This window comes from Lepidochelys kempii, chromosome 5 (assembly GCF_965140265.1).
Source record: "Lepidochelys kempii isolate rLepKem1 chromosome 5, rLepKem1.hap2, whole genome shotgun sequence".
Classification (NCBI taxonomy): domain Eukaryota; kingdom Metazoa; phylum Chordata; order Testudines; family Cheloniidae; genus Lepidochelys; species Lepidochelys kempii.
In genome coordinates, this window is record NC_133260.1 from 60,475,047 (window position 1) to 60,493,751 (window position 18,705).

At 36.0% G+C, this 18,705-nt stretch overlaps 1 protein-coding gene across 9 annotated transcripts in view; it reads right to left on the reverse strand.

The window, feature by feature from the left end:
* ARB2A (ARB2 cotranscriptional regulator A) overlaps positions 1-18,705 on the reverse strand; it is a 377,086-nt gene that overhangs the window by 333,823 nt on the left and 24,558 nt on the right. For 8 of the 9 annotated variants that reach the window (XM_073344477.1, XM_073344483.1, XM_073344479.1 and 5 more), the window contains 3 exons: positions 13,639-13,762; positions 9,448-9,549; positions 5,384-5,484 (listed from right to left, as the gene is read on the reverse strand). In XM_073344477.1, the coding sequence (XP_073200578.1) occupies positions 5,384-5,484; positions 9,448-9,549; positions 13,639-13,744 (309 nt within the window). In that variant the 5' untranslated portion in view covers positions 13,745-13,762. Of the gene's footprint in view, positions 1-5,383; positions 5,485-9,447; positions 9,550-13,638; positions 13,763-18,705 lie in introns of those variants that run through there. The other variant, XM_073344484.1, reaches the window with a different exon arrangement.

The window sequence follows — 18,705 nt, forward strand, 5'->3', positions numbered from 1 at the left end:
ACTGCTCTTTTAAAATTTTTCTACTTTCCATCTATCTAATAGAAAAGCAGCTTTTGTTCACCTTTTCTCCCACAAATAGTGGACAGACTTTATATCCTCACTTCTTTTTTCTCCTCTGTATTCACTGATGTTTCTGGTATTAGATGTTCTATTCATTGTAAGGCAATGTGAACAATGAATATGGCAAATAAAACTTTGCTGTGCAATTAATATCTGCTTTTTTATTAGAAGCAATAAAAAGCCGAGGTAAAACTATATTTAGATAGAAGTTATTTCAAAAGAGAAAAACCTAAAAAGAAAAAAAACTATGAAAGAAATTACATGGTACTCAAATCTATCATGACCATGCTATTAAACAGTTGAAGATTTCACACTTGATTTTTATCCTCAAGTCTTCCAACTGCATGAAAATGGTATGTGCAAAAGTCTGCTAAGTGCTGACATACTCAATGTCAGCCTAGGATGCAAGACTTAGGATGGCGAGAGTGGAACTGATTCTGATTGAGATAAAGTTTCTGAAGGTTTTATTTTAAGAAACTCATGACTAACCCATTGAAACACCCCCCCACACACACACACTCCTCCCCCCCGTTTTTTAACTGTAACTAACATTCTTCAAATCACAGCAACTTGCCAGTAGTTATATAAACAACCATCTGCCTTACTGTATCTTTTCTGTTTTTCACTGTTTTTCAATTTTAAAATGTAAAAACACATTTATCAACAATGTAACATACTCCCATCTGGGTTTTATGAGACTCTCATCACTTCTTTCAAGAAACGTGCTAACAATAATTATGAAACTCTCTCTGAACCCTGTGTACTGTCATGTCACTATGATGAACCTTCCGCCAATTGCTGCCTACAGACTAGAAGAATTCACTGATGCACGTCTGACATAATCTCTTCGAGTAAAAGTCTTTCCAAACATCAGATTTTCAGAAGTGGATTTAACATATGCAAATGAATACTGCACCCAGCTAAGACTTAAATTTAAACATAAATGCATCTTTTCTTTAGTGGTCTTCATTCTTTGAATAGCTATTAGACCAAAAATGACTAATTGTCTCTCCACCTTTTTTACTCACCAAAAAACAAAATTCATGGTAAACAAACTATTAAAAGTTAAACACCTGCTGATTATTTAGAGGGTTTTTCCCCCCTCTGCACCTCTCACTCCCTATCTATTATTAAAGCCATTTGTTTGAAAACAAGCCTTTTTATTTCAGGGGCAGAAAAGAGGGAGAAAAAAGGAATCCAATTGCAAAGAAATATATTATTGGGCTGGTGCAGGGAATAGAGCCTATAGTTAAGGTTGCCCTCCACTTTCCATTATAACACTCCATTTTCAGTTACTTATAATTTTGCCAAACTTTAGCCATTTGGGATGAAATTAGCCATGTTACGTGTCTGCCTTAGAATGAATTTACATTTCAACTAAAACAGTTCAGTCATATCTGAGAATGGAAAAAACACATTGTTGTGCACATGTTAAAAAAATTCAGAAAACTGTCTCATTGAGAAACTCTAGCACCACCATGTCTTTTGGCCGGGACTTGAAATTTGGCAAGGGATTGCTTTTGTGCCAGGGATGTGCTTTTACTGTCCCTGTGAAAATTCACCCAAATTTAGGTAAGTTTTGAGCCTCTGGGGGAAAAAAAAAAATGTAATTCAACATATACTAATTAGAGACTTGTTGGAGCTTGGCAACTTAATTCTTTGCACAGAACAATCTCCATCCCCTCACAAATTCTGCCAACTGACTTGCACATGCTCCATCCATAGAGCATGCTCATCCTGGGGCTCCAGGGGCTGAATAGGATTTTTCCTACAATAGTTTATTTGCTGAAAATCCATTTTTCAGTCCTACAAAACCAATCACGATTTTGACACAAACTCAGAGAGCAGAGTTCCCTCCCCCCCAGGACTGAGATTCCATTCACAAAATGGCCTGAGGAAGAGGAGGTGGGAATGGTGCCGGTTCCACTGCCCCCTCCTTATAACTGTCAGCCCAGTGGTTAGGGCACTCACCTGGAATGTGGGAGATGTGGTTTCAATTCCCCCATCTGCCGGATGTGCAGAAGGGATTTGAATATAGGTCTTCCACATAGCCAGAGAGTGTCCTAGCCACTGGGTTATGGGATATACTGAGGGGCTCACTCCAGAATCTTTCTTGTTGAAGCTGTTCCAAATTTTATAAATAAAACAGTCAGTGAAGTAGAGACTTCAACTTGGGTCTCCCCATCCTACGTGAGTGCATTAACTTCCAGGTTATATGCCATTCACATGCTCTTTCCCTAGACCAATGTCTATTCATAGTAATTTATGATGACAATGAACTGCCACTATGAAAGAAAATGAATAGTAATTGGGCCAGGGAAAAGAATGTGAATGATTCTGGCATTTCCTAAATTTTAAGTGCTTGACTTTGCAACCAATAGTGTTATTTTTAACAGATTTTTTTTAAATAACTTTTATTTAAGCATGTATAATCAGTGTGGTTGGCATTTTCTTGCAGTTCATGACTGATTGAAGAGCTGATGGCCCTCAGCTTTGCCTCATATCCTTAAGCCAACACAACTAAATAGAAACACAGTAGAAGCAGCAGCAGGTCTACTAAAATGCAAAATTAAAATCAAGACACAATTTAAAAGATATGGGATTCAATCATATGATTATGTAATACAAGGATGATTTTAACACTTCAAAGGATTGATTATGTTTTTCACTCAAGGCTATGCTATGCATAAGTGATGAACATTCTTCCATATCATGATGAAAAATTCTACATTCTTTGTAGATCCATGGCATATTCTTGACATATTAACTAAATTCAGAAAAATATTCCACCACTCTTGATTTACTTTATGCTGCTATCTCAGTAAAGGGAGGTGTTCCCACTTATTTACCCGAGTAAGGGTTGCTGGACTGGGCCACAAATGCCTTCAGGTGCACATGCAACCTATCATCAGAATTTGGTTAATTTAAGCTTCTGTCCTTCCAAATGCAAACTGCTTAATGCTCCCTTCCTCATTACAGGTCCTCAACCATTTGTCTACACTTTCATTTATACTACGTAAACAGCTCCATTCTCTTAGTAGTTCAAATAAATGATGCTCGTCTTTGCAACTATGGAGAAAATTAGTAGCAGGTAAAAGCTTATTTTTAATGCTGCTGAGACAAAGCTGTTCTTTAACTTAAAAGAGATCTGGAGAAAAAAATCCTATTTTAATTATGATTAATCATACTCATAATTCTAAATATTTGCATTTGCAAAAATATTAACCCTGTACCTGCACACTAAAGGTTCTAACAACTCTATAATAAATTGAACCTAAACTCTGCACATGACCCCTGACTTCTGTGGTGAGACAAAACTTTCTGTGGTAAGTGTAACAAAACTTTTAATACATATTATTTAGGTAATCTCATAGAAATTTTCTGATTTAGGTTTTCTATAATTTATATTTCTCTGCCATATAAATTATGTGTTTTTTCTTGCACGATGGTGCACTATTTATGTTTTATGTTACATAAAACAAATACTATGTATATTTTAGGTGCGCGCGTGTGTGTGTGTATACATCTCCTTTTTAACTCCTGTATCCTCTTCCCCTTCCTCTCCATTCCTCAGTTTCTATAGGAAGGGCATCCTTCCTTTCTGCACAGTCCCTAGACTTGTCCCAACTGCTACACTAAGCAAGCTCTACTTTGACTGTATTTAGCTCCTCAGATCACACGGCATTCATTCTACCAGGGCTCAGTTAGAGGAAGTGGAGTATTGTCTATGCTATCCAATCAATCAGGTACAGGAGCAAACAATCACTTTTGTGACTTGTGCTCTCTACCCTTTGCTTGAGCCCATTTAGTCAATGTCTACAGAATTTCTCATAATATACAAAAATCCTGTTAGAACTAGAAAACACCCCATGATTATATGTATGTTCAGTCTTAATAAATGTACCCTTGGCATCATTACAAGCAGCAGAGAATTTTTAAAAAACTGATAAATTTAAGTACATTTCTCATTATGCAGTCACAGAAACCTGTTCAAGATAATTTATACTATTTATCTTGGCACAGTCGGTTTTGGGCTGTTGTGTTTAATATTTTAACGTGGTTACACTTGAACAGAAAGGAAATTTCAAAAAGACAAAATGTTTTCTAAACATGTTCACAATCAAATACATCCCTCGGAAATCTGAGTTAAGTTTACAGAAAGAGGAAATGGAGAGCAAAGCATTTCAAAAAATGGGCCTGATCCCACAGCCAGGCAAAACAGCCAATGAATGAGGAGCAGAGGCAAAGGATGATCACAGTTTTTTTTGTTGATAGTGCCATGGTCCCTCCCAAGAATGGACAACAAAAGACAGTCTCTGAGAAAACAGCACCAATTTGTGCATCAAAGAATTCCTCTTCAGGGAAAGCCACTGACTACAGCAGGACCAACATACTGACAGGTCACTGTGCTCAAACTGGTCTCTGCTATTGGGCAGAAACAATCGGGGCAGAGCAGTACAGACCCAGACATGCATGTTCTTACAGCCCCTGTGGCCAGAAGTATCCTTTCATGTCAACTCAATGCTACAGCTTCCCATGCTACAGCTTCCCATGCATAAGTAGCACGACACACAAACTGGAAGGCCACTTTCTCGCACAACTGAAAGAGGTATTAGACAGAGCAAATTCATCACATCTCTAAAGAATACTTCAGTAAGCAAAAGGAAAGAAAACAACATTGAAGCATCCTATTCCAAACTAACAAATCCTAACAAAGTAAAAGATGTGAAAAAACCATTTGCCAAAACAAAAATGGTCAAATCCAAACATTTATTTTAGCAAGCCTGATCGCTCTTTCCACCAGCTGAAGACAACAAGAGAAATCAGCAGATTCAGCTAGCACATCTCTTCCATATGGAAAATGGAGTCACAGAAGTTTAGTACCTGTGCTCTGGCTGGTGGAGAGGAAACTTCGAGAAATTATGTATCTTTTAAAAAATGCTATCATACAATATGAAAAATACTCTTTTCTGTTTGTTTGCAGTGTTATTGTAGCTGTGTTGGTCCCAGATATTAGAGACACAAGGTGGCTGACATATCTTTTATTGGGCCAACTTTCACCCACCTTGTCTCTTTTCTGTTTGTACGGTCCAAACTATATTCTACTTTAAACACAAAAGAGGGTCCAAGGATGTAGGCCAGGACTTAAACTGCAACATTATAAATTATACAGTAAATAATTTAAATTATTGTTAGAGCATTAAAATGCAGAACATTTTTTTTAAAAACAATTGGTAATTAAAATAATTTCATTTCTATCTATATTTTAGTACACAGAGGAAAACTACAGCACACAGTGTACACACACACACACAGCATATACCTCTCCAAGAGCTTCGTAGCGCTTTTGGTTCCATCTATGCAAATCTTCACGGTAGTTAAAAACAAATGGCTCCCCAGTTTTTATATGCCTTAATTGCCCCTCTATAAAAGAAACAATAATATTAGCTTTAAATATACATTTTAATAGTTTTAAAAGCAGAGGTAACAATTCACAATGGAAAGCAAAAGACAATGTTCATCTGAAAGCAGAACCACTTTCATTCATATACCACATTATTCTTTCTCCCTCCCTTATTACAATGTAGGGCACTTAAACCAAATGGACCGCAGCAAGACCACCATCACATTCACTTCTAGCTCACATTCACCTCTGAATCAAGTGGAGCATAAAAGGTGACATACTGAGCTTCAGGCCCAAATTTCAGCCTGACAACTTGTTATACAACTAATATTTGAATCCCTAAAAGTATGCAGCAAAATGAAGAATTAGCAGCTGAATAGCAAACAATCTGATTTGTACCAACCAACCAGGTAACTATATACCAACTATTACTCATTTGTACTCAATTAAATTGCACGTGTAAAAAAATGTGAGTGGCACATTGCAATGCAAAAAGGAAAAGAGTTTTTGAAAATTAAGCTCTTAATCGCCAAAACATAGTTTCAGTTACAAGTCAAATGCTTCAGCACCCCAATGCAATCAAGAGGGGGACCTTAGTTCAGGACACGCCTTGGGACTCTTGCACCTTGAGCTAATAGTAGAAAAATGATGCAGCACGTCCAAGTAGTATGTGCACACCACAGCAATTTTTTTTGTAGAGCAACATTACAGTCTCTTAGCTTCATAGCTGAAGTAGCACATTCAGCTACAGATGAAGGAAGGGATTAGATGGAGATGACTGAGGAATAAAATGGCAGCCCACAAAGAAGTAGACTGGGGTAGGGAGAAGTATATCAGATATTTTACCAGTTATATTTCAACTTATTAGCCAAAACAAAAAACAAAATTTTATGGCCACAAAGTTGCATTTAACAAGAGAAGTGATTAAAAGCAACAATATTTAAGCATATTATCGTAAAATGTTGAAATATCTGAATGACAGAAGCATGGTTTATTAGCAGAATTTTTCCTCCTCTGCAACATGAAGACAAAGACATTAACTCAGCTGATATCTCCTTGTGAATTCTAAGCTTTGATAAAGAATTCTGTGCGTGAAAATGTTATTTAAAAGGAGTAAGATTAGTTTTGAAAACTCCTGAAGCTGCAAACAAAACATATGAGAGCTTTCTGTTGTCTTCAGTGTACCTGCCTATAAACCTGCTCATTTAATAATAGAAGAGGTTTGACTCTCTCAGCCCTGCCATTACCTCAGTTTCAGTATATTTTCCGATTACTAACCTCCAGGGAAATGTTCCTTCCCAAGTTCATATCCAATATCTCAGGTCCCAATATCCCACTCTTCATGGAATCACCATACTCTAAGACTTCTACATATTTTAAATTTCTAGGCTCAGTTGTTCCTTCTTAGCTAGTTACTATTCAGTATAGCTTGTTTTAAAGCAGGTTACTGATGAAGTTCCTCTCTCCCTAAGGAATCATAGCAAATATCTAGTAAGAACTGTAGTTTATTTTCAAATATTCCTAAAACGTTTGGAAACTCCCATCTTCTCAAATTCTACAAAGCAGAAAATAAAACAACTTACTTACTTCTTCATAAATAGAAACATACAGATTATGACATAAAAATTATAAATATCAGAGCAAAACATATCCCTCTCTGGCAATACCTTAACCAGAAGCATATGCTGTAGTGTTTGTTACTCCCTAAGGAAGTCACTCAGGCTATTACATTAGTGAAGGAACTTTTAATAATATAATTCTAAATCATCCCTCCCCACTCAGATTTCAGCCCCTCTCCTTTTAGAAACCACATGTGCACCATTAACTCTGAAGTCAGTAGAGCAGACAGACAATAGTAGAGGCTGTACGTATCTTAAAAAAAAAAAACTGAAAAGTGACAGTGTTAACCCCTCCCATCAAAGAAAGAGCATCACTTTCATGACACTTTTAGTCTCTAAGTACCTTCCTTTGAAAGCCATCAGGATATTAAAAAGCTAAGTGTTGCATAAATTACTATCATTTAAAGGAAAGCTTTCCCCCCCACCCCTTTAAAAGTGGAAGGTGTAAAATCGACAGCATTAGAAACTAAAGTTCTCTATTCACAGAACAGGCACTGCATGGCAATAGGAGTGTAAACTTCCCAGTCTGCCCTACTACAGGTTTCAAACAATTTTGTAGGGACCCCTTCTGGGAATCTGATATTTCTTTAGCCTCCATTTCTCATCTGAGATTGATAATATGGGTACCAACTGTGATGATGGATTTTATAATGTAGATATTAGACAATTATAAAAGCCACCAACTTATTTAACATACATCACCAAACAGATGGTGGTAACTTGTGGTCTCTACTAACGTAGCCTAGATTCACACTTGTGACCTATAGTAAAAGACAGCGTCCCATTATTAATTCAGAGATTTATCCTGTTATCCCAGAGCATTCCCTTCTGAAGAACTATATTCCCATCAGCAGACATGGAATTTTCAAGTTTAACTCAAATGCATAAATTGCTATCTAAATTATTAATAATAATAGTTTTCTCCATCAACGAGTAAATTGAGTCTAAGTAAAATATTACTAGTGGCAAGGAAACCGATTTAATTTTAAACGTTAAAAATAAATACCTTTAGAAATAATTTTTAGAATTTTTATATCAAATATTTCATATTGAAAGAAAGGAAGTTGGAACAATCTACATAGGTATATCATGTACAAATCTAAATGATGGAACAACGTGTTGGACCAAGAAGTGTTTGACAAATCTACAAAATTTGAAATTACTTAGCTAGATTTCCAAAAGCATTATTGTGATGCTGGTAGGCCAGATGCCACCTCTTGCCCAATCTGCAGGCATTAGCTAAGAACTGACAACATCATAGCCAGAAACCAGATCAGGTCACCTGTATGTTGGTTTTGCTCAAAATAGGTATTAGTCTTATAAGACTGTATTTAGTGTTTAGCCTATGAAATTCTTGTATGTTGCTGCATGCATTAATCTCACTTATAATATCTATATCCCATGTTATCAGGTAATATTTAAATGTATGGTCTGTAAATGTAGAAATGTTTGCTCTGAAATGGTAAACCCGGACAGTCAGGAGAGAAACATTACCAAGTGTGAAATACTAGTTTGCCACAGGAGGTGTTATCTCCTGCTCAACAGAATAAGGCCCATAGATACCAGAACCACCATTGTGGAAATTACTTTGTTTATTGCTCCCCCCACACCCATGAAGAGAGGACGTGCATGTGAACTTGTCCCATCATCTTGAGCTCTGGGGGAAAGAAATAAAAATCCCTGAACTCTGAATGGCCAGAGATTCTAAACTGAAGCCAAAGATCCCCGGGGTTGGCTCCTGAGTCTCCCCGAAAGATACTTTGATCAAACAACTATGTCACTCTTAGGATTTAGATAGTAACTCACTTGTGTGTATTTGTTTGCTTGCTTTAACCTGTAAATAACTGTGTGTCATTTCTTTTTCCTAGTTAATAAAATGTCACAGTTTATTACAGGATTGGCTACACGTTGTGGCTTTGGTGCAAGATCTAGGGTACCAACTGATCTGGGATAAATGACTGGAAACAACCTGAATGTGGTGTGTTTTTTGGTGTAAGTGACTATTTATCACTAAGTCCAGTTTGTCTGAGTCCAGTTAGACTCTGTCTATCTGTGATTCCATGGTAAGACTGTTATAGTGATCGAGGAATTCATATTTGTTACTGTCTTGGTAAAATCTAATTATAGGACACACCACCAGTTTGAGGTGTTCGCCCTGTTTTTGACAGTCCGCTCCGAGGTAGGCACTCATGGTCATGAGCCACTCCAAACAGTGTAACAGTTATATTTAAGGATAAAATTATATTTTTTAACAAAAAACTATGAAATTCTAGCAAGGTTTTACAAGGTATAATCCATTTTCTAACAATCTATTAATATTATACAATTTCTAAGTAGAATCTCCACAAAGCACATTCTACTTACTTTCATTAAAGGCATACTCAAATCCTTCAAGAGTATCGGGAAACTCAAGTGGTGGCTCATCTTTTTTCATCAGTTCATCCAAGTCTATTCTGGACAATAAATCTAAAAAGGAAAACACAGCATAGTATGCCTGGTTTATTTTAACAAGCATATCTGACAAAAATGTTTTATTTAATGCTTTGTTAGGATGGGTATAATTAACTATGTCTAGTCCTCTCTTTCTGAGAGATCCCACTCAGTAACGGTGGACAATTTTTTATCCACTCCCAAAGGACATCTTGTGGGGTTCCACAAGGTTCAATGCCTGTCTACCTAGATTGTAGTATCTGAGGTTTATCTTCACTACCGGGGTAAGTCAACTTAAGTTACACTACTCCAGCTACATGAATAACCAAGGTATCTTCACTGCACTGCATCAATGGGAGACGCTCGCCAGTTGACTTACCTTACTCTTCTCAGGGAGCTGGAGTACCAGAGAGCGCTCTGTCACCGATTTAGAGGGTCTTCACTAGACCTGCTAAATTGACACCTGCTGCATCATTTGCAACAGCGTCGATCTCCCTGGTAGTGAAAAAGAGCCCTGAGTAACTGTAAGACCACTAGAGAAGACTGGGAGATGTTTTGGGTAACAGCATGCCAACAACTCATCTCTATCTCTCTTCTATCCCAGATCTGGGTAATGCAGACTCAAGGGAGTTTATTTTAGCTCAGCTGAGGTGGAAGATTATATTGGTTAGTGAAGTAAAGTGTCTGAAAAATTTGGCATGAGTTCTTTCTGCTTCTTATACTGCGGAAAGGTTGGAGAGGAAGTAGAAGAGGTCCTTTGTCAAAAAAGGATGCTTTTAGTTTTGTTTTTTAAAAATCCTTCTCTGCTTTTACAGCACCAGGTTGCAGCAGTGTCCAAGAGAGCCAACTGTAGTTAGCTCGGAAGTAGGGCTGTCAAGCGATGAAAAAAATTAATCAGGATTAATCACACAATGAAAAAAAATTAATCACAATCACATGATTAACTGTGCTGTTAAATAATAGAATTTTTTTATATATTTTCTACATTTTCAAATATATTGATTTCAATTACAACTCAGAATACGACGTGTACAGTGCTCACTTTATATTTATTACAAATATTTGCACTGAAAAAAAACAAAATAGTATTTTTCAATTCACCTAATACAAGTACGATAGTGCAATCTCTTTATCCTGAAAGTTGAACTTACAAATGAAGAATTACGTACAAAAAATAACTGCATTCAAAAATAAAACAATATAAAACTTTAGAGCCTACACAGCCACTCAGTCCTACTTTAGCCAATCACTCAGACAAACAAGTTTGGTTACAATTGGCAGGAGATAATGCTGGCCACTTCCCAGCTCACCTGAAAGTGAGAAAAGACATTTGCATGACACTGTTGTAGCCAGCGTTGTAATATATTTACGTGTCAGATGCGCTAAAGATTCATATGTCCCTTCAGGCTTCAACCACCATTCCAAAGAACATGCATCCATGCTGATGGTGGGTTCTGCTCGATAATGATCCAAAGCTCAGTGGACTAACACATGTTCATTTTCATCATCTGAGTCAGATGCCACCAGCAGAGGGTTGATTTTCTTTTTAGGTGGTTCGGGTTCTATAGTTTCCATATCTGAGTGTTGCTCTTTTAAGACTTCTGAAACCATGCTTCACACCTCGTCCCTCTGAGATTTTGGACAACACTTTACTCTTAACCCTAGAGTTGAGTGCTGTAGCTATTTTTAGAAATCTCACATTGGTACCTTCTTTGAATTTTGTCAAATCTGCTATGAAAGTGTTCTTGAAAAAAGGATGTGCTGGATCATCATCCGAGACTGCTGTAACATGAAATATATGGCAGAACGCAGGTAAAACAGAGCAGGAGACATAATTCTCTTCCTAAGGAGTTCAGTCACAAATTTAATTAACTTTTTTTTAAAAAAAAAAAACGAGCATCATCAGCATAGAAGCATGTCCTCTGGAATGGTGGCCAAAGCATGAAGGGGCATACGAATGTTTAAAATATCTGGCATGTAACTACCTTGCAACCTGGCTATAAAAGTGTCATGCAAATGCCTGTTCTCATGGACATTGTAAAAAGAAGCAGGCAGCACTATCTCCCACAATGTAAGCAAACTTGTTTGTCTTAGCGATTGGCTGAACAATAAGTAGGACTGAGTGGACTTGTAGGCTCTAAAGTTTTACATTGTTTTGTTTTTGAGGCAGTTATGTAACAAAAAAAATCGACATTTGTAAGTTACAGTTTCACAATAAAGAGATTGCTCTACAGTACTTGTATGGTGTGAACTGAAAAATACTATTTATTTTGTTTATCATTTTTACAGTGCAAATATTTGTAATAAAATAATACTAAGTGAGCACTGTACACTTTGCATTCTGTGTTATAACAGAAATCAAGGTATTCAAAAATGTAGAAAAACATCCAAAAATATTTAAGTTCAATTGGTATTCTATTGTTTAACAGTGCGATAAATTGTGATTCATTTTTTTAATCGCGATTAAATTTTTTTTGAGTTAATCGTACTAGTTAACTTCCTACTAGGAAGTTGTGTCCATTTCTCTCAGAATTGATCTCCATGACAGTTCTCACACTTCTGTAATTTGCTCTACTTGGAGCTACCCTCCAAGTAGCCTACACAGATATTTCAGTAAGTGCAGAAAAGCACAGCACAGTTCTTAACAGTGTGGGCCACATGGAGCACATTACATTGTTCCATATTCAGGACTAGCTTCTTATTGGTGGCAAGTGCAACTCACAGTAGTAATCTACAAAACCCCACTTGGCCTGGGTTCTTGCTACCTAGATGATTACTCTCTTCCTAGATACCCTTGACATAGCTAAGATTAGCTGAGGTACTACTGTTAACTGTCCTTAGATGACAGCTTTTGGGAGCTCTGGTTAATCATTGTAGGCAGAGGACCTTGACTCTGGAACCATGTTGGTTCACTAGAGATTAAGTTTGATGACCAGCAGGAGATAGTCTAAGACTGAATATCTATTCACTAAACCATGCGAAGTATACAACTTTCTAACACTGATAACTTCATTATTTGGAATATTCCAAGACACATTTCTTTAATTAAGATTAAGTCAATGATAAGTTTGAAGACAAGCTTTAGTTTTCTGATTGGAGAAAATAATTACCTGTACATTTTTTAACTGTCAAAAATACTATCATCTCTGATAAATGACAAGATGGAATTTCACCAAACCTTTCCCCAAAAATGCACCTTTATACTGAGCAACAGCAAGAGAACTTAGTTATACTGAAAGATCTCAAAAGCTCAAGCTTATAACAGAAGTGTCTACTCTAGAATAATCATTTCATAAAAGGTAAATTTCTGCCAATGCATTTGTAGACATCCAATTTTAATATTGGTGTTTCAAAATGTACTTTTGTTTCCTTTGTAGAGGAGAATTTAGATAATAATGGTATAATGCAAGCACTTGCAATGTGAGATTACCCCCAGTGCAACAGAAATTATGTCAAATCTCCAGAAATCCATCCTTTTTGTCAAATGAGTTGTGGGACTAAACTACCCTAGATACCGCCAGACTTGAAAAATACTATCTAGAAGAGGACTACAGTTAATTAGCCCTGAACAAAAAGTATTTTATCCATTAAACCATTTAGATCCTATTCCTACTTCTATTTATTTTGTTGAAATACACACGAGTCTATAATTGTACAGCTGGTTCACTTGGATCAGTGCCTTATAAATATATTTCATAACACTGTGTACTGAAAGAGGTTTTTAATACTGTAAATAGCTATTCAGCAATAAAACATCAGTAGCATAAAGTTGACATAATATTCCTCCCCAATGGCTCCTGAAAAATAAGAACACTACATTACATGAATTGTCTTCTTGAAGGATAATTTCTGCAAACAAACTTATAAACAGGTTATTTCACTACTGACCACGAAGTTCAGTTTTCTTGTGCCTTCCTCTGAAACAACTGATACTGGACACTGTTAGAGACAGGATATTGGACCACCAGTCTAATCCATTTTGGTAAGTCGCAGGATCCTAAACCACAGCTACAACAAAGGAATCCTATTTCTATTTCCCTTTCCTTAATTTTAAATAAATGTCTCTGAAATAATTTATATCTATACATACATATAAATATAAAAAGAAACCAAAGAAGTTTATACCTTTTAGTGCAGTAGTTTTTTCTTTTTCATCTGGGCCTCCCTGCTGGAGTTGTGCCATTTTTATCCAAATTGTCAACAAAATTAAAGTGATGAAGGAAAAGGACATCAATCTTCACAGGATGAGCTAAAAATCAATAATCAAAGTTAGGAACTAGCCAGTTCATTGATTTCTGCTTAACTAGATATCATGTTATTATGCATACCATTCAAATATAAACTGGTAAATTTATAAATATATAAATGACTTCAAAAATAAAAGTTTTCTGCTGGAAAGAAATTTAACACATTTGATATACTATTCAAAAGATAAAGTCAAAGTTGACTTTTAGCCTTGCCTTGAGATATCACCAATGCCATTATTAATCCACCAACAGAAACAGCATACTTAAAAATTTAACTACCTCATAAAAAATTAAGAAAAATAGTGTGGTGCCTATATAAGCCCCCTTGCGATGATTGGTGAAGAATTCCATTTCATAGTGGTAATGGTAAAGATTAGTTCATTAGAATCTAACTGATGTTCCGTTATAGCTATTCCAGTAGGAGGTTAGAAGTGTGAACCTGTTGCTCTTCCAAATTACATATGGTTTGTAATTATTGGAGATCAATGTAAGAAATGGAAGATATAAACTAAAAGCATAAACGACAAACAGCAACCCCCAATCCAATTAGATTATTCCCACATTAAAACTGCAGTTACCATTTATTGTCCTTACTATACCTACATAGGATTAAGTTTTGCTACATTTACATACAGTGACTAGAGTTACATTACAGCAATCTAGTTTAAGACACAGCAACACTCAGAAAAATTAATCCAAATTAACTAAAAGTGTGAATTTAAAGTGGATTAGTTAAACCGCATTAAGCCCCGATGTAGATGCTCTTATAATTTAAATGGCCTGACTTTAGTGAATTCCAATGTGAACTAAGATAAACCAAATTAAGGCCATTTTAATTTGGAATAGACGTGTTCACATAGGAGTTTAATGTGGTTTAACTAATCCACTTGAATTCACACCCTTAGTTAAATCAGATTAATTTTTCTGAGTATCCCCATGAAGATTTAGAAAGCTGCTTAGTACATCACTCATCACAATGTAGTTGTAACCTAAGCAGTGACAACACAAACTGCTGTTACTCTTGGAACGGTCTATTGCTCTTACTCATTCTATTACATTTTTACCTCCAAGTTGTTTTCCTTGTTGTGGCACAGCTGGTATATCTAAATCAAGAATATTATAAATTCCCAATTTAGTTTTTCTAATAAAAACTCAGAATTATAAGTCTCCATGACCAAAGGTAAACACTATTAAAAAATGCAGCCAACAAGTAGTTCAATATATTTGATACATATTAGAACATAAGAATGGCCATACTGGGTCAGACCAAAAGGTCCATCTAGCCTAGTATCCTGTCTTCTGACAGTGGCCAATGCCAGGTGCCCCAGAGGAAATGAATAGAAGCAAGTGATCCAGTCCCTGTCATCCATTCCCAGCTTCTGGCAAACAGAGACTAGGAACACCATCCCTATTCATCCGGGCTAATAGCCGTTGACAGACCTATCCTCCATGAACTTATCTACGTCTTTTTTGAACCCTATTATAGTCTTGGCCTTTACAACATACTTCGGCCAGGAATTCCACAGGTTGACTGGGCGTTGTGTGAAAAAATACATTAATATGTGCACTTGACATGGTTTATTTGACATTAATTTTCTGATGGGAGTTAGGTTACAGAGAATAAAGTGGCAGAAGGTTTTTACTGATGTGAATTGGACATGTTTCATAGCTCTTGATAACCACAACTGTTTAAATAAGGATTTACAAGAAATGGTTAGAACTTAAAGTATATTCAAAACATCTCTTTCTGCAATTTTGTTCTGAGAACTACACAAATCAATCATCATAACTTCTTGCTTTCTACAATCCAGAGCATCCACTATGTATTAATAAAACTATAACCAACATGTCATGTGTAATCTTTATCAAGTCACCATTCCAAAACAAAGAACACAGGAATATTTCTTGTATGCCCTGTTTACACAGTATCAGGAATTTATAAAGAATAAGTGTACAGTCACACGTATTCCTAGATTTATTTAGCATGAGAGATCATTAGCAGCAAAAGATAATTATATTTTTCCATTTTCAGCCGAGGACCTCAAACACTCGACTCTGACCTTTTTCCGTCCACATGAATGTGACATTAGGAAGAATACCAACATAGCAACTCAGCTTGATTTTTTTTAAATAAAGGACTGTGGGAGCATTGAACCCCTCCCTCCCTTCCCCTCTCCCCTTAAGCTTTTTGGATTCTTGGTTACAAATTTCCATCGCCATCCATTTGATTTATCCTTCTCCACAATACATCTTATCATGGCTGTGTTTGCATGAACCACATTTTTGTAGCAATTTGGAACAGTTTCCAATATAGGTTTGCTAATCTTCCCTCCAAAAACTAATGGGATCAAGTCTAATACAGTCCTGACTCCCTCAGACTTACATCTATAAGCAGGAACCCCAAGATAATTTCCTTTCAGTTTTGGTAGGTCACTGTGAAACTAACTAGTTAACAGGGATATTTAATAAGCAAACCAATGTTGGAAGGTTAAGAGGGTTAATTTTATTTAAATAGCATAAAAGCTGCCATATGTTCTGTTTTAGCAGATTTAGAGTACTATGGATAACATGCACTCATGGTCTTAGAGAAAAAAATAGTATCTAGGTAACATGTTTTGTTATATCTTCTGGTTTAAAGGGAAAAAATCACATACAACAATTTCAAAGGCCGTTGTTTGTCAGCTAAAGAGTACATAAATTATAAAAACTGATATTAGGTCCAGTAATTCATTAAGCAAGTATGACCTGTGGGAGAACATTCTTATGTGTCAGAACAAAGAAAACTGCACAAACTCTACTACAGTGCAATGGGGGCACACTTCCAGTGCCTCTAAACTTAAGGCTCCCCAAATTCACCTCATCTTTTATCCAGGACCCCAACTCAGATTCTGGACTTCTCCAATTCTAACACATTTCAACATGATTAATCTAAACAAGACTAACAAAATCTGCATGTTCAAGCAAACTTACATTTTTACTAGATAAAAATAATGCTGCACTCATAACAGAAGCTTAAATAATAATAAAACTAAGTAGAGAAATTTTTAAATTTCCTGGAACATATCTTACCCAACCAAGATAATGTAAAGGAGGAAATGTCTAAATCAACAATCAGAAATATCGGGCCTCATTGTTTTTCCAACGCTTGCAAAGAGACTACCAAGTGAGTTCATGGAATATAAATTCCTGTCATTCATTAATATGTGCATTTGTATGTGCAAAGCAATGGTGACACCACACTCTATGTAAATACCATTACGGCATTTGGAAAAAATCATTTTAATTAACATCTAAGAAATGTTAGAAACCAGAACACCTGATCAATGTGACAACACATTTCAAAGAAACAACATTAGACACTGCAGCTTGTGATGCCTAGTACTTTGTTCTCCCAGACCACACTTAAAACAACAATTTGTAACCATATTTTGACAAGTTAGTTTACACAATTACAGGTTGTGGACAAGGCCCTGAACAATTGTTACTAGTCAGAAAACAAATAAAATTTGTCATCTTTGAACATGGAGTGAATTTTTTAAATTTAAAAATAAGTCAGGTAAACCAATGTAAAACCAACACTAGGGTAATGCCATAAGCAAAAGTTAGGTGAAAGACAGAACTCTGGGTACTTTGCTCCTACAGGTTCAGACTGGGTTCATCTACTAGGTGATGAGCCTACCACTGAGGAAAGAATAGAAAACCCAGGTGATTACCTGCCAACCTAGAAGCACAAGAGAACTCTGCTTTGAATTCTGCTTTCAAAAAATTGTATATATAAATAAAATTTACCAATTCTTTTCGACAAAAGTTAAAAAAAAAATGTAACAGCAACCACTGGAGGGAGGACTTGGTGTTAGAATGAGAATAAAACAAGCACACAGTATTTTATGTATTGTTTTGGCTGAAAACAGCATTTTGTTGAATCCTTCATTGATATTTGTTTAAATGACAAATGCGGGAAATTAGAAGAGAGGGTTAGATTTCCTTTCTTTGAAAAACAGATGTTGATTCAACTAGAATTTGTTGGTGCACAAATGAATAGTGGGGAAATTATAAAGCTGTCTGAATGGTTACTTATAGGAAAATGCAGGAATTGCAGTCTATTCTAGGTTTGAGTTTCAAGTCCCACTGATATCTAATAAGGCTGGACCATTCTTTAACTAGTTGGTTCCTTGAAGTATAAATTCACAAATTTCACTTTTTTTTTTTGCATTAAATATTGAGTTAGATTTGAAACAAATCTGTTCTTACATAGATACATCGCTTAGATCTTCCTTTCTACAAATGCTTTACATGACCATTTTTGTCATGAAATGTAATAAGCACACCTCTGAAAAAACAACAAACAACTATTCCACCTGCAAAAATATTTAAAAATAAGGTAGCTATTTTACAAGCAGACTCGTATTTATACCTACATTGCTTTTCCATGCAGAACCAAAAAATATTCCCCCCAAAGGATCCAATGTGTACTCTACATCTCCATCCCCAATGCCTAGCAATATAGAATATAATTCAGCATGAAATATATTTTGGTTTCATTGCTGCTAATAAATGTTTTACTAGTTTATCCAATATAGAGAACTAAGAGGACAATGTTTTCACCAGACTTCCATTAATACACCAGCAGAACTGGGGGTGGGGGGCCGGGTTCCACAAAGAAATAGCTATTCGGATACAAAAATACAGATTTTGTAGAGAATATGCCTACATATTTAACGTTCACATTCATGGAGTGGCACTTGAAATTTGGGTCATAGGGCTTGCAGAGATGTACAGTAGTGCTAGATTTCAAACTAAACCAGACACCCCATTGTTTGACTCCAACTACAAGTAAATAAACGTTTTCATTCTAGTTTCAATTATTCTTGCCTGTATAAATTTAGTTAAAGTGGCTATTACAAAGTTTAGCAAGTAGCATATGATTTTGGTCTGCATTATACAG